At 44.3% G+C, this 16,802-nt stretch overlaps 2 protein-coding genes across 2 annotated transcripts; both read left to right on the forward strand.

The window, feature by feature from the left end:
• The first annotated feature begins 1,468 nt into the window (after positions 1-1,468).
• actr5 (actin related protein 5) lies at positions 1,469-5,933 on the forward strand. The gene is made up of 9 exons (XM_076026206.1): positions 1,469-1,898; positions 2,483-2,721; positions 2,812-2,981; positions 3,073-3,290; positions 3,463-3,612; positions 3,908-4,000; positions 4,101-4,240; positions 4,406-4,538; positions 5,343-5,933. The coding sequence occupies exons 1-9, from the start codon at positions 1,515-1,517 to the stop codon at positions 5,712-5,714; spliced, it is 1,899 nt and encodes a 632-aa protein (XP_075882321.1). The 5' UTR covers positions 1,469-1,514; the 3' UTR covers positions 5,715-5,933.
• Positions 5,934-9,295: 3,362 nt separating this feature from the next.
• ndufa4l2a (NDUFA4 mitochondrial complex associated like 2a) lies at positions 9,296-15,093 on the forward strand. Its single transcript, XM_076026207.1, has 4 exons — positions 9,296-9,486; positions 12,790-12,875; positions 13,830-13,890; positions 13,977-15,093. The coding sequence occupies exons 1-4, from the start codon at positions 9,442-9,444 to the stop codon at positions 14,031-14,033; spliced, it is 249 nt and encodes an 82-aa protein (XP_075882322.1). The 5' UTR covers positions 9,296-9,441; the 3' UTR covers positions 14,034-15,093.
• The last annotated feature ends 1,709 nt before the right edge of the window (positions 15,094-16,802 follow it).

Consider the following 16,802-nt stretch of genomic DNA (forward strand, 5'->3'; position numbering starts at 1 on the left):
GTGGAGTAATATTAACACAATTAACAACATTTCTTAGTATTTAGTGGTGCATCTCAATTGATCGGTGCTATATTATTTGATGAACAAAATGTCAACATTGGCGTTTCTTTGTAAGGTATTTTAATTTTAAATATCTTTGGTTTGGTTATTTTGATTTTCTGAAACAGTATGATTGAGGAGGTTTGGAATAAAGCTTGAATTAACATTGTATTGTATATATTTTGGTTTATGTAGTGACCTGGCAGCATCAACATTAACACAGAAAATATTGATTAAATACAACATAGTAATTACTGTATTTTATATTTTTTGGACTTTGGTTTAAATACTGAGAAATACATTTTGTAATATCATAAAAGTTGTGGGCTGTATAGAGTGAAAAAAAAGAAAGAAAACAAATAGTTATGCTGGCATGCAAAGACAAAACTGATGTTACTCATTTTGATAAAAAGCTAATTGCTAGATAAATTAAATCCAAAGTTAGAGAGGAAAATCAAAAGGAATGATAGACGGCAGCACTTGCAATAGTAAAAGCCAGAGTCCCCTGCCTTTTTTTCTCTTAAAGGATTTGTTTTCGTCCTTATTAAGAAGAAGAAATATTAAAACAAGAAATAGTATGAGACCATGCAGCTCATTATGAAATGACTGGGCATGGACTTCTCCATTGAGAGCGTGTGTGCTGCTGACCGTATGACCAGTACTGTAGCCAGCTGGGATGCACAGTAGCGTTCGTGTGCAGGTGTCCCACATCACCAGTTGAGGCTTCACTCGGTCAGCTGAGAGTAACAGGATGGCAGACAGAATGAAATCAGGGATCTCAGGGCCTGAGGGAGAATGTCTGCACACACTCATGCTCACAATGAACTTGTGCTAAAACCGTATGTTGTATTTTGTATCATGGGTGTACACATATGGTTATTTAGGATGAATGAATGAATACAAAAAACACGCAAACAAACAAAACAAAACAAAACAAAAAAAGAAAAATACCCTCAAATGACATTCAAATCCAGTTTCTTGGTATTTGGACTCTAGTGGTTGACAACATGGGTTTGTTCGCCCTCTGGTGGCAAAATAATACAGTTTTGTAATCGTTCAATGATTTTTAGTTTTGCACGTTGCACAAAACACAAATTGAGCAAATTATTTATTTATTTATTTATTTATTTATTTATTTATTTATTTATTTTTTACCAGCGGTGCTGAAAAAGAATTATGATTGCAAGTTAAAATATTACCTAACCTTAAAGTGTATTTGTTGTTTTTTCTATGTGAAGCAATCATGCATAGTATTTGTATCGTTGTTTTGTTTTTGTTCTCATTAAAAATAAATCAATTAGATTGTTTTTAAAACAAAAACAAAAAAAAGACATAATCTTTGAAAACTAACTAACTTTATTTATTAAAAGCAGTGTGCTTCCAAGGCATGTGCAGCTGATGTCTAAACAACCAGGAACAAAAGTTTGGACTCGAGACCTCCACTCGGCTCTATTTTAGTGTGACGCACGTTCAAAATGGCCTCGAAAACGGACCAAGTTTGTAAGATTTTCACATTTAAAGACTCCAAATATTCTCCCGACCCAGTGTTAGAGCTCCCGGCACAGTGTCTGACCGACTCGACGGTTCCGATAGTCATCGATAACGGTTCTTTCCAGACCCGGGCTGGCTGGGCGGTACCGGCGGCCGAGTTTGATTCTCCGCGGCTGCTCTTCAGGTCGGTGGCGGCGCGCAGCAGAGGCGCTGCCCGCAGCGAGACCCAGATCGGGAACGACATCGCCAACCTGGAGCCGTTGCGGTGGCTGCTGAAGAGCCAGTTTGACCGGAACGTGGTGGTGAATTTCGAGATCCAAGAGCTCATCTTCGACTATGTGTTCACACACCTGGGCATCAGTGCAGAGGTCAGTGCTGCTGCAGGGCAGCTGCGACTGTATTGTGAGCGAATTGAATGGAAATAAAATGCGTCAAGTATTCAAGAGCTTCCGCTGAAATGACACATGGCTAATTTAATTTAGACAAATAAATAAAAAAACAACCAAACATTTTTGCTGCATCTAAAGTATTGTAGATATACAATGATCAATGTATGCCAGTGAGTGTTCCACAAGCAGCTTTTATAAATAGATTATTTTATCACGTATTAATGATAAGTAGATCAGGCCCCATGCCACGAGATTCTGGCACTCTACATCTATGTTATTTCGTTAAAGACACACTACACTTACTTGTTACTATTTTATTGGTTACTTCTCGTTGGTTCTTTAATCTCAGACATAGATTTTTATGGTTTTCATTTACCTGACATGTTCTCGTATACACGTATTCTTCAGCACCGAACAAGAAAAGACAGAATGAACGTAATTCATTTTTTCCCCCTCCAAAATCAGACTTGGCAACGCTGAGATAACAGACCACTATAGACTGTAAACTACTATAGAGCAGATGATAACCAGCAGCAAGCTAACATTTTTCTTCTTTTTTTTAGGGCGGTGTTGCACACCCGCTCGTGGTAACGGAGGCACCCTGCAACCCGCTGCACTGTCGTCAGATGATGTCAGAGCTGCTCTTTGAGTGCTACCGCGTCCCGTACGTCTCCTACGGAGTCGACAGCTTATACAGCTTCTATCACGACAACGCTCAAAGGAACCTGCAGCCTCCGCACACCGGCATCGTCCTGTCCTCAGGATACCACTGCTCGCACATCTTGCCCGTCATCAATGGCAGGTGAGGGGGTCGCGGGAAGCACTTTGATTCCCTTTTATATTTTATGGCGTCTTTTTTTTTTTAAATTTTGAAAAAAAAATTCTGTTCAAGATTGGATGCTGCAAACTGCAAGCGTGTGAACGTGGCTGGGAGTCAGTCTGCGACCTACCTGCAGCGCCTCCTGCAGTTGAAGTACCCCGGCCACCTCGCCGCTATCACACTGAGCCGTGTGGAGGAGCTGCTGCATGAACACAGTTACACTGCCGTCGACTATCATGAAGGTGAAAACAACGTCATCGCGGCCGGTTATGATAATTGACCAAGGTCGAGAAGAGCACGCCATGTTAATCCACCTTTCACCCCCCCCTGTAGAGATGGAAAAGTGGCGCAGCCCAGAGTTTTACGAGCGGGAGGTTCACCGCATGCAGCTTCCCTTCTCGGGGAAGTTGCCGGGCGGCAGTGTGAGCGCGGAGGAGAAGCAGGAGAGACGAGCGCAGCAACTCCGGCGGCTCCAGGAGATCAACGCTCGGCGGCGGGAGGAGAAGCTGCTGCAGGACCAGGAGAGGCTGGACAGACTCATGGCTGTGCAGGCAAGAGACCTCCTGAGTCATTTCCAGTTTGCCCTAAAAGTTGCTTCATGATGACAACTTTTTTTTGCATGTACTAACATAGTTATGAATTATTGCTCTGATTGGAGAGGACTAGCAGGATTGCGCTGCACAGTAGCGCCACACGACAGTGACACTTTTTGTTGTGTCTCAGGAGCTTCTGGAGGACGGCCTGCTGGAGCATTTCCACAAGAGGCTGGTGGAACTCAACATGGACTCTGCTGAAGAGCTGCAGTCCTACATCAACAAGCTGCAGCTGGCTGTCGAGCAAGGCAGGCAGAAGCTGCTGGAAGGAAAGCCGGAAGTGGGTTTAAAAAAAAAAAGATTCGTGTTTTTAATTGGATGATTTCTTTTTCCAGTCATGGATAAAAAAGGATGTGGCCAATGTAATTTTGTACTTGAGGTATCGCTTGGAACTGATAATCATTGATATTGTGCTTTCTTGAAACACAGCAGATCAACTCAGTACAATTGACATTAAGCTTTGGTCACATTTAAATGCAGATCAGATCAGTAGATCTTTGTGTCACCGCTCTTCTGTCGGGCTCCTCCTTGTTTTGCTGCTGCTGTCACAAAGCTGTCGTGTTGCCCTCTGCCAGGTGTCCGAGCTGGACGAGGGAGACGGAGTTCACATGATGGATCCCGACTTCCCAGAGGAATCACTGCCAGAAAAACCTGCAAATGTGGTTCAGGTAGTCACTTCCCCAGATTGGGTGTTGCACATGAAGTTAAGTTGAAATTTTGGGTGTTAATCACCGTGGCAGACTAAAGTGACAGAAGTTTGATCCGCAGCCTGTGTTCAACATGGCTGAATACCACCAGCTGTTTGTTGGGACGGAGCGTCTGCGCTGTCCGGAGATCCTTTTCCAGCCGTCGTTGACTGGAGAGGAACAGATGGGACTGATGGAGACGCTGCAATACGTCCTGGCACGGTGAGAGTCCCCCACGAAAACATGACTGGAACCGTTGATTATACAATTTCTACCTTTTGAAGAATCCCTCCTGTGCTGTTGTCATGTTTTCTGTAATCAAACATTATATCCCAGAAGGATCTTTTTTTTTAATGCGTTTCTCAAATGTATTGCCACGGCTCTCAGGTACACTCTAGAGCAGCAGGAGGCGCTGGTGAGCAACGTGTTTTTGACAGGAGGGAACATGCATTACTCTGGGATGAAGGAGCGAGTGGAAAGAGAACTGCTGGCTATGAGACCGTTTCAGTCACAATTTAAGGTTCGACAGCAACACGACTTTCACCCAAATGTGTGTTCAGAATTGAAAAAAATGACCGATGCATTTCAAATGCATCAGTGCTGCTACATTGATGCATGTAGCAACATATACCTACTTATCCTAAAAGCTAAGATAAAGAAACAGAAACAGAAAAGTGATTTCAGTAGTTCTTTGCGTTAAGTAAATAACCACGACCCTTTTTGGTTATGATAAAATCAAGACCTGAGTGCTTCAAGCTGACCATGAAAATGACCGAAGACAAAGAGGAAGTGAGCATGTAAATAACTGCTGATGCCAAAGAATTTAATCCTCACAAGGTGGTGATGCATATCAGTCTGGCATGCTAGGTCACCTTATCTTCCTGCAGATGTTCAATTTATTTCTCTGGAAAAATAAAAGATCGGTCAGTGAAGCAGAAACAAAGTTAGTTTGGACTCTGATGCATGCATGTATTCATGGATGTGAGAGTCGAGTATCGATGGAGATTGGAGGACATGGCGTGGAGTTTAGTGAGAAGAGACCGAACAAGAAATTCATAAAATATGGACGTTTGCTGGAGTTTTGCATTCGGCTTGAATTGTGTCTGATGCTACAACCTGCCAGCTTCACTTCTAGCTCAAACTGATGGGATGTCATCTGTTGTTTGATTCATCTTTCTGCATGCTTTTAATGCATAAATGTTGCATGGGCTTTTTAAAAAAAAAAGAACACTGAGAAAATTTAGTCAACATTTTGGAAAATCGTCCCACTCATGTCCAATCTAGCAAATCTACGTTCGTGTCTGACTTTGTGTTTCTGCTCCAGGTGACGCTGGCATCTCGGCCGGCCCTGGACGCCTGGCGTGGGGCGCGGCAGTGGGCTCTGGACCATCTGCCCACAGGGGCCGGTGCCACGCCGGAAGGATGGATCAGCAGGCAGGACTACGAGGAGAAAGGAGGCGAATACCTGAGCGAGCACTGGGCTTCAAACCTCTCTGTCCCTGTCAAACTGTCCAAACCGGCTCCCTCCCGTCCCGCCGAGCCGTCCGTCGCCACGGCAACGACGGCAGACGCAGCCTCTGCCGGAGTCACGACGGCTCAGGCTGCCTCCGGTTCGCCTGTCGCTGCTGCTACTGCTGCTGCTGCTACTGCTGCTGATGTTTCCATTGTTGCTGATGTTTCCATTGTGGCCTCCTAAACTGGAAAGTCTGTATCGTGACTGCTGGGTTTTGACTTCCTGACTTGGTCAGTTGGAAATACACCTTAATTAAGAAGAAAAAAACAAATGGATCATTCATATTGAACGGTCATTGAATTAATGAAAGCGGATATGTGTTTTAGCATGTAAATAGTATTTCTTGTTTTTATCTTTTTTTATACATCGAGTTTTTCAGTGATAAAAATGTGCTGAAAATCACATTTTGTCATGTGCCATCTGTCACTGAGAAGAACTTTTCTTTTAAATTTTTAATATTCAAGATCTTTATTTGAGGAGTCTCCTGGCTTTTACATGGAAGAAAAGAAAGAAAGAAAAGAGAAAAACAGAAATATACATGCAAGTTGTTTATTTTATTTTTATATTTTATTTTTGTCTTTTGCAAAAATATAACACACATAAGTTAAAAATAAAATATCATATCTAAAAAATATAAAACATTTCTATATTTACAAAATGAAATGAAATAAAAAGCCAATGCATTAAATAATAATATTCAGAAACCAAAGTATATTGAATAAAATATAGTATTTGTTTTTAAAGATTCATTCTCTTGAACTTGACCGCAGCCCTATGAGAGGATATTTGAATGAAGACGTGATCATCCGTATATGCAATACGCCTTTCTACCGCTAGGTGGCACCATGACACAAAACTAGGTTGTGCGCTCCCCACCGGGACTCGAACAACTGCGCAACTTCATGACAGCAGCAGTCGCAGCAGCAGTCGCCTCGTGGAAACATATCTCATCTTATCAGTGCTTACTCGAACAACACAAAGACATTCTAAAGAATCAACGATCAACTCAGAAGTATTAGTTTTTTAGGGGAAGACGCGTTCTTCTAGTTGGATGACGTCACACGCCCCCCTGGAACAGAACTGCGAGCGCCTCCTAGATATTTATACAAACTGCTTTATGAGACGTGTGTTTGGCTTACGGCTCCTCAGACGGAGCTGCCAGGTGCCTTGGAAGGATGTCTGCCCTCTGCTGCTGCGTCACATGTATGTCAGGGTCCAACCAATCCACCAGACCTCTGCTGTCTAATGGCATTACGCAGCGTTAAACTGTGTCACAGCTCAGGGTTCAAACACCCGGGCCGGCCTGTTCTTGTTCTTGTTCTTGTTCCTGCTCCGTCTCAAAAATTGCACACCTACAACACTGCCGCCTTGTTCCAGAGCGGGGCAGCATCGCTAATCAGCTGTGGCTGCCGTGGCCTAATTGACTCTAATGCAACAAGGGGATTCAAAAGCAGGGGGGAGGGGGGGAGAACAAGGCAATCTTTTGATGCCATGGAGCGAGTCGCAGGGATTTATTTCTATGGCTACGGCATAACGTCTCGGGAAGGCATTGCAAGTTCAATTTAGCGGCGAAGAAAGTGCATGGTGAACGCAACGCGGGGGTATGAATTATGGTTCACACGCGCGGAAAAGAGTGAATGAGAAGGCTTTGTTCAAACTGGATGGGTGATATTGAGCTTGCAAATGACCACTGGCTTGTTGCCGAGAGAATCAGCGAGATAAAGAAAGCTCATTTTTATTCATTGCCATTTTTTTTTTTCACATCCACAAAAAAAAAAAATCACCATCGACCAGGTGGAGCCTGGTGCTGGAGCCCATAAAAATCATCATTAGGTCAAGTTCCCCTGAAAGGCTTTTCAGCCAAACAGCTCAAGGGGAGGAGGAGATAACGCGGACGTCTTGTGTATTTTTAAACAGGCCTGTGTGTGTGTGTGTGTGTGTGTGTGTGTGTGTGCCACAGTGCTGGCAAGTGTCCAATTAGGCGGATTTGGAGGTCAGTGGGAACGCCGGGAGGGGCCGAGCTCATGGTGTCGGGAGATGAGGGGAGAGAAAGTAACGCAGCGGTGCAGGTTTGACAGGTGCACTAACATTTTGAATAAAATATAATGATAGGAATTAGTATTGTATGTACTTCTTAGATGGGTAACAAAAGGTCTGCAAGGTCAGAATTCACTGACAACTATAGATCTCTTTAAAACAGATTGCTTCGCCCACTGTTTGCTGTGTTTTGGAAAAGCTTCCTGAGACTGATGCTATGCTGATGCTGGTACCTTATAGGGAAGGACAGAAAATTAGGAGCGGTCTTAAATCCTTCTGTGACATCACAACAGGCTGATTTCAAGTCAGGGTGCACTTCTCGGAGGGGCGTGTCTGTGAAGGTTCTCAGTCAGCCAGGTCATCTTAAGGTAGAAGGGCTGAGTTCAGGCAACTGGACTTGTTCTTGTGATCTAGCAGGGACCTTTTAAAACTCTGTGGTGTTCGCTGACAGGACAGAGACACGGACTGAAATAAAACTGGTGCAGGTTTTTACCAGTGTGGGACCTTTAAACAATTATAAACACGAAACACGAAACACTGAACACTCTGCTATTAAATGCAAGTTTACGTAAAGTTTATTTTATAAAGCACAGGATGTCACGGCGGATTAGGTAGCCTGTGATGTGTTTGTGTGTCTTTCGTAGCCAGTGAATGAGTCAGCAGCTACTTTTAGCCCCCCCCCAAAAAAAAAAGAAAAAGAAAAAAAGAGAACATCATCTGAGCTCTGACGTCTGTTAATAATTTGGGTGTTTGTTTGTTACATTAAAGAGTCATTAACTGTTTTCTGAAAAATCTTCAAAAAGGTAAATTTGCTCTTCAAGTCTTTTTGTTTATTAATGGTCGTCTTGGAGCCTCTGAGGAGGAACTCTGCTGTTTCACAAGAGCCGAGAATGAATCTCCTGCAGAATTAAGCCCTGTTTGATGCCAGATGCATTTTCCTTTGAATTATTCTTCACTTTACACATCAGAGAGCTGGTGATGAGCGGCCTTTTGTCAACGAGGCGAGCTGCTGCGTCCGTCAATGTTATATTGTTCAATGTCACCACGGGCCTTTGGACCAAAAAAAAAAAAAGAAGTCCTTCAGGGCTGCAAACATGTTGACTCTGGCACATTATAGGGTTTTGTAGTTTTCGTTTCATAATTCGACTTGAGAGAATAATTTCTTCGAGTGTTTTTTGAAGGCAAACAGAAAAGCAACACGACTTTCTCAGCATGCAATTTGTCTCCGGCGGCACCCCTCATCTTCTCCGTTTGACCAGAAGCCACTTTAAATTTACCGACTCAGAGGGATGCTTTGCTTGTTATCTCTCTTTGCTTACGACGCGACTCCCGCCGACATTAAAATAAAAAAAAGGACGGCGTCTATGTGCTTTTCCCATTTCCTCCTGTGGGGCCCCCAGAGGACCAGAAACTCTTTGGACTCCAGTGGAGGAGATGAAGGGGGGGGGGGTTGCGTGCGTGGAGAAGCTCAGATAATGTTTTTTCGGTTTCTGACAAAAAGAAGAGACAAGCGGGCGGCATCGTACTCAACGGCGATAAATTGCCAAAGTGATCATTTGAATGTCCCGCAGGGTTTGAAAACCGCAGCGAGGCAAGGAGGCAGAAGTAGCTGTGATGTTAGTGATCTCCTCCTCCCCTCCTCCCTCTCCTCTTCCCCCACCGCCTCCTCCTCCCCCTCCTCCTCCTCCTGCTGCTGCTGCTGCTGCTCTACTCCCTCCTCCTGCAGGGAGCAACAGGTCTAAATCCTGTGTGTGCGCGGCGGCACAAAGCCTGCGGTTGTTGATAACGAGGGCCTCAAACACTGACTCTGATACTTCAAAGACAGCTCCGATATTTTCTCTTTTTTTGTTTTTTTTTTCTTTCCCCCCCAGACATGATATTCCGGACAGCAGTAGAACATGCTAAGAAGCACCCCGGAGTGAGTAAACTTTATTTATTTACAGATTCATTTTCTCTTAAATATCACTTTTAGGGGGTTTGGCAGCGCTCTAATTTCACTGTGTCGTTTGAAAAAGAATTTAGAATTTTTATTATCCTCAGTGTTTGTTTTGTTTTATTTTTGTTACCTGGGGCCGTATACGCAGCAACAATCCTAATGTCATTAACTTTCCTGTTTGTAAAATTCCGTAAGAATCATCATTGGTTAAGGAACTATTCAACCTTTTAGTAAAATGCCAAATCTATCTTTATCTCATCTCGAATCGCTGTGTTTGGTCCCTGGTTGCATCCAGTGTAGAAGCATATCAGTAAACTAATGGGTCAAGAGATCAGAAGCCTAATTCTGTCTCCTCTTATCCTCCTCACTCTAACTTACTCCAACTCTGTAGCTTATTTAAAACCAAACTGAGAGAAGCTTAAAAAAAGACTCAGCCTTGAACAACTTCCTAAATCTAAACCGACACACACACACACACACACACACACACACACACACACACACACACACACACACACACACACACACACACACACGCGTACAAATCAAATCATTCCGGAGATGAGTTTCTGGAATAAGATTTAGTCAGAAATTAGGAGTTGCTCCTATAGGGGACAGGATTATGTTGCCCCCCTCCTTCATTTTAAAAAATAAAATATAAAAAGACTAAAAAGCAGCCTGTCTGTCAGTAAGAGAAGTGACAGAGTTTTAACATCTTGTCATCAGCCTCCCAGGAGAGAAGCAGCAGGGAGGAAATCCCAGAGAGACTCCTTGATATCATGATTTATCATGGTCACAGAGAGACAGGCTGTCAGACAGACAGTCACACTGTGTGCATGTGTGTGCGTGTGTGTGTGTGTGAGCGAGCAGCGGGGAGTAAAGTCCCGATGAGCCTCCACAAGCCTCCTTGATCAAATTACAGCAGTCAGTCAGGCAGACAGGTAGAGACAGAGACTGGGAGACTGGAAAACTGGGAGACACGGAGACACAAGATTTTCGCAGTCAGTTTGAGAGGAACGGAACGTGGAGGCAGGTGGACGGAATCAACAGCCTCTTCATCAGGATTAACATTTCTCAGAGTCAGACTTTTCATTCATCCATTCATCTTGCGTACCCACTTCTCCTGCACTGAGGGTCGTGTGGGTTTGAGGGGGACTCTCCCTGCCGCCTTCGAGCGAAAGCGGGGCTTCACCCTGGACAAGTTGCCAGTTTATGGCAGGGCCACATAGAAAAGACAAAGCAACCGTTTGCACTCGCAAATTCAATCAGTTTCGAGTTCAACTGGCCTCACAAGCAAAATGTGTTTGGACTGTGGGAAGAAGCCGGGATTCCGACTCGCAACCCTCTTGCTGTGAGGTGACGGTGATAAATCACCGCTGCACTACTGTGCTTTTTTATAACTTTTTTCACGAGAAAGACACAAAGTTTTGCCCCAGACGGTGTGTCTGCCTGGGCTTCTCCTCATTGGCCAAATATGTTCGCATGACTGATTTATTTATTCAGAAATTATTATGTAATTGCAGTTGGAATGGTGCAGTATCCAGGCCAGTGGAGAACAAGAAGACATGATGTAATAACCAATAATTGTCTTAAATACTGGAGTCTAGCCATTTGTCATTGGGACATCTGCCTCTTCCAAAAAGTAAAAAAACAAAAGTCGAAAACAAAAAAAGAGCAAATTCTGAAGTACAACCACAGTACAATCCTTTCCCATGTTAGTATTTCTGGATTGAAACTGCCTGTGTCAAGTGTGTGTGAAGAGAGGAAAAGAAAACAGCTTTGAGTCAGTCAGCCAGAAAAAGAACAAGACTCCTATTAAAGGTTCTAAGTGCAAACAGGGTTGGAATCATGAGCTCTTAAAATGTTTGTCAGATTATAGAAATTGGGCTTTTTATAAAAATATCAAAGTGCAGATTTGGTGAGGAGTCAAACCTGCCAAATAAAATAAGTACGTTGCAAGTTCTACATGTATAAACATATTTTTATTAAGTCATATTCTGATGTTTAACCATGATATTGTTTTTTGATGACAGTCAGCTAAGAAGTGAGTCTAAATAAACACGGTGCCCTGGTGAATTGGACATCACGCAGTCCTGCAAAACATCCGCAGTCAACTTTGTTTAATATATTTTCCTTCCTGAGGTTTATTGCACTTCTTGGGAAATCGCCTGAGTCACATTTTCAATCAAACAGCCTTTAAAATAACCTTTGGATAACACCGCTGAGAGGGGGAGGGAGCAACCAGTAGTGCAGCATTTAAAGGGACAGTTCACCCTTTATTGAACCTTTGTCCTTTTGCTCCTCATGACTTTGTCACAATTCAATCAGACATTTTTCATGCTTGCAGCCTCAAAATAATGGACAAAGGTGGGAATCCAGTAAATTCAATGCAGGTGTATTGGTTGAGGAGCTGCCGATCAGCAGCACTGGCTGCACCTGTGATCTTCTCCTCAGCTGCAGGTCATCAGCCGAGCTGGAGGTGATATAAGGAGGCTGGTTTTCTCTGCCCAGTGTCTCCAGAGAGTCCACACATCCACTTGGCTTCCTGTGGATGTGTACCAATTAGCTGTGGTCACTGATCCCTGAACGGATTTTGTTTGCTGACACCTTCATAGAAACCAACGGCCTAATTTTCTGAATTTAGCTGCACAAATGGATGGGTTCGTTCCAGAAATGTCTCTGGATCGAGTCTCCTGTTACAGTGTTACTTCCCTTGAGAAAAGAGGCTTTCGAGTGACGGCACACGAGGCGAGTGGAGAAACTCCAGAACGGTCACGTATTTTAATAAAGCACAGAGCCTCTAGTGACGCAGGGCTGACTGGCCCTTCGGAGAAGTGAACCATCCATCCATCCATCCATTTCTGATACCCGCTTATTCCTGAGCACAGGGTCATGGGGTTCTGCTGGAGCCTCTCCCGGCTGTCATAGGCAGGGTGACACCCTGGACAAGACGCCAGTTCATCGCAGGGCCACATAGAGGCAAACAAAGACAAACAACCATTCAAACTCGCATAGACACCTACGGACAACTTAAGAGTTTCCAATACACGTCACATGCATGTTTTTGGACTGTGGGAGGAACCCGGAGAGAACCTATGCAGACACAGGGAGAACATGCTAACCACACACAGAAAGGTCCCAGACCTGTAATTGAACCCACAACCTTCCTGCTGTGAGAACTACTGTGCTAAACCCTCTCAGTTGCCACTGACACTCTGACATGCAGAAGCACAAACACCACAACAAAGAGACTTGAGCCACTAACAGCTCTTCATCTACTTCCAGCTCATCCCCCAGTTCTTCTTCATCTGTCTGGGGATGGGCGGAGCCTTCCTCTACCTCGCCCGCCTGGCCAAAGGACCCCACGTCACGTAAGGACATTTGCATTGACTAGTGAAGTAGGATGTTGAGCGACTGAACAGGCGTAAAATACCAAAGTTTACTTGTAGAGACGTTGTGTCCTCCTCACAGGATTTGGGAGGATGTTGTTTTGTTATCTTCACACTGATTAGATTTCTTCCCACGTTGATTTTTTTTTTGTCAGCATCTAAGAGCGCCAGCATCATTTTGGTGTTTATCAAATCAACGATGATGTGAAGGCCAGTCCTACTTCCCGTCCCTGTTGAGTTTGTCCTGAAAAGCTAATTTCCTGGAGCCGTAATGAGACGCAGGGAGACCTGAGGAGTTCTTTGAAAGCGGCACGTGCTCCGGCTTGCTTTTGTTTGTTTGGTGATGCTCGCTGACAACAGGGATCCACCGCGTCCTTGATCCCCCACTTCGCCGCTTCTCGCCCAGACTTCCTCTCCTCCCGCTGCTTTCAAAATGGCTCGTTTATCAGCGAAAGGAGTTGCGCTGATGGCAGACGGAGGGAACGCCGGGGCTGTGAGCGGGAGTTCACGCTGAGACGTTGTTCCTCCCTGCAGGTCCACCGCGATGCTTGTCGAGCGGCTCGTTTACGTGCCGCATGAGTTAAAAAGAGGAGGATGTTTGTTGTGTTTGCTGAATATGAATCAGATCTTTAACTGTTGTAATATGTGCAGACCTTGATGGGATGTCTGATCGGACAAATTCGTCTGAATTGTGGATTTTCTGGCCCAAATCAGAAAATAAACAATTGGAAAAATAACTGGGTATTCAAAGCCAGCTATTAAAAATAATAGTAATGAAACAGAAATGGATTAAAAAAATATATATCTTGGTTTGTGAAGTATTTTTAACACTTTCATTTTAAATATTTTTTGTTTAAATATCTTTTAATTTATCCAATATTTTATCAAAAAATACAATTTTCTATTTTTGGTGTAAATTTCCCTTTTTCTGTTCAGCTGGGACAAGACCAACAACCCTGAACCGTGGAATAATCTGGACCCAACTTACCAGTACAAGGTAAAACCACTCACTGCATGTTAACATCACACTAAAAGTCAGAATGATGTTTTCACTGACGGTTGATATTTTTCTCCCCTCTGAAGTTGGTGGCCATCACCACCGACTACAAGAACTTGAAGAAGGAGGGACCAGACTTTTAAACCCGCCAACCGGCCTGCTCTCATAAACCAGACTCACTTAATGAATAAATAAATAAATAAATGAATGAAAATGAAAAATAAGCACAGTTCAAGGTGGGACACATTCCTCAAACCCCCTTTTTTGATCATCACAGCAGGTGGAAGGAGAACTGCAACCAGCGTCAAGACCTTCTATCCTCTGGTGTCTCCGTGTGTGATCAGCTGCACAGCTAAACCTGTGTTCTCTGCATGCCTGCCCGCGTAGCAACATTATGCACACAGCCCACAAACAAACCCCTCCAGATCTTTGCTTTGCATAAATTTCATTATTCAAAGAGTAATATTGGGTTGTCGGCGCGTATAGCGATGCGGCTGAGTTTTAATGGTCCCATATTGTATCAATTTTTTAGAAATTTATTTCTCAACTCTGACTCTTGTGGACCAGCCTAACGTTGATACTAATGGCAAAGAGTGCGTAGACTTCCATAAAGCAGTGGAGTTAGCCTTCTGTTTGCAGCCTCCTACAAAAATTGATGCTTTGTTGGGTCCTTCACATGTTAGGAAGGAGACAGAGATTCTCAAAGGGCGGGATGAAAACCTGGCAGAGGGCATTATCATTGTGACATCATAAAGGGCTGCTTTCCAGACCTGTATCTTGCAGCACACCCTTTCTGAGCAGTTGATTGAAATTGTGGAGGTACAAAATATTAATTCTACCAAGCATGTTTTTGTATAATGTGGGTCCTTGAAAATAATTGGATCATTCTGAATTCATGGCGGCACACTTTGGGTTCTGCAACATTATCAGTAAGCCACTTCCGAACTTGAGACTTGTTCATGGAAGTGTAAAATAAAAACCTACACGTAGCAGTTTGTCGCATATACACGAACAGACGTCATGACACGTTGTGTGCAGCCTGCTGCAGGTGTTTCTGCAGGTGTTTTGCTTCTCACACGCAGCTGCAAGCTTAGCCGACGCCGGATTTAGCAACGGCGCTGCGAGTCGTGGAGACGGCGAAAGACGCACAAAGCGAGACGGAAACTTTCAGCCAAATAAATAAAGACCTGCTTTTTGTCTGGATGAAGAGTGTTTGTTAACCAGGCTAAACATCCGACTGATAATGAAGGCGGACTGACAAGCAGAGGGAAGGAGAGCACACATCTCTCACCATCCTAACAAAACGTACGCTGTGGTTCGCTGCACTTCTGTCACTACAACTGTGTCTACTTGTGTGGTGCAGTATGTGTGTGTGTGTGTGTGTGTGTGACAGCAGCTCTCAGCACTGACAGGGTGCCGAGCAAACTCCAGCTCAGTGGATGTGCGACAGCAGAGCACAGTGTACACACACACACACACACACACACACACACACACAGGTGAGCACGTACCAGTTCTCTCCATACTGCAGACAGCACATACAGGCGGTTGGTATAGGAAGAGAATCAGGTGGAAAACCTCACTGATTTCACGTCTTTCTTTCAGACCTCTGCTTTTGACGTTCTTCACAAATCATAAGTCACTTCTAAAAAAAAATCTTATAAAACAAAAATTATTCATAAGACCCCATCAGATGCAGGATGTCTTTTGGGCAAAAGTAGGTTGTATAAAATTACTCCTATTTCAACACAACTAGGCAGGTTTTTGGCTCTGGCCGCAGCCAAAGACATATTACTGGTATTAAATGCACTCAAACAGATGCGTTGCCAGATGGTAGCAGTTCAGAAAAGTGTTTATGTTGCTGGCTGTGAACATAGGAATGATAGCTGAAGCTTAAATAACTAAATCTGCTGCTTTCCAAAGATTTTTTCCTATGTTGCTTAATTCTTCATGCTATGCTGCCCTGCTGAAAACCAGAACGGACAAAAGGGTGTAACACTGAACCCTTCAAGAGTTACGTAATTATTATTTGTGCATTTTATAGCACTATCTTTTCGACACTGAACCCTGGGACACACACACACACACACACACACGCGCACACACACACACACACACACACACACACACACACACACACACACACACACTGTTTCCTAACACAGTCTTCTCTCTGTTGCGGCACATTAAATCTGTTCCAAGTTCAAAACAAACAGCGAACAAGGCTTTATTCAGTGAAGGTGAGGCTCATCTTTCGCCCCCTTGTCGCGAGGATCCTCCGAGTTCTTTGCTCTCCGAGCTCATTTTCATCTCTCAGCCTTCCCACAGCTCAACCGGCGCAAAGAGAAAAACTGGACAGGAGGCAAAACTTTAAAGGACTGACGGGAAACATGAGATGAATCTGGATTCAAAGAGCCGTTTCTCATCCCTCTCTCTGTCTCTCCCTTGCATACGTGCACGCGCACGCACACACACACATACACACACACACACACACACACACACACACACACACACACACACACACACACACACATCCTTGCCGACGTGCTCGGGCCGTGAGAAACAGCCACAGAGTTCAATTCTTTGCGTCCTCCTGTTTTCTGACAACAGAGCCGAGATCTTCCCCTGACCTTTGACCTTGGATGCAGCTGGCCGTTCGGTCCCTGTGGAGGGACGTGGTCCTCCGGCACCGTCTGGATCGACGGCTTTCGGGAAAGCTTAAAAAAACAAAACAAAAAAAAAACGGAATCCGGATGGGAGACGGCGAAGACGTGTGAAGCCGCTCGGCTCCGGGCCGGAGTCTAAATATTTAGGACCTCGGTCGGCAGCGGCGTCGGCGGGGCTCTGTGCTCGTTAAATGGCGCTTATGAAGGGCTTGAGAGGAAGCTTCCCCCCTCAGCAAAGAGAAA

This window comes from Nelusetta ayraudi, unplaced genomic scaffold, assembly GCF_046127955.1.
Source record: "Nelusetta ayraudi isolate G7.1 ecotype Tasmania unplaced genomic scaffold, CSIRO-AGI_Nayr_v1 ptg000019l, whole genome shotgun sequence".
Classification (NCBI taxonomy): Eukaryota; Metazoa; Chordata; class Actinopteri; order Tetraodontiformes; family Monacanthidae; genus Nelusetta; species Nelusetta ayraudi.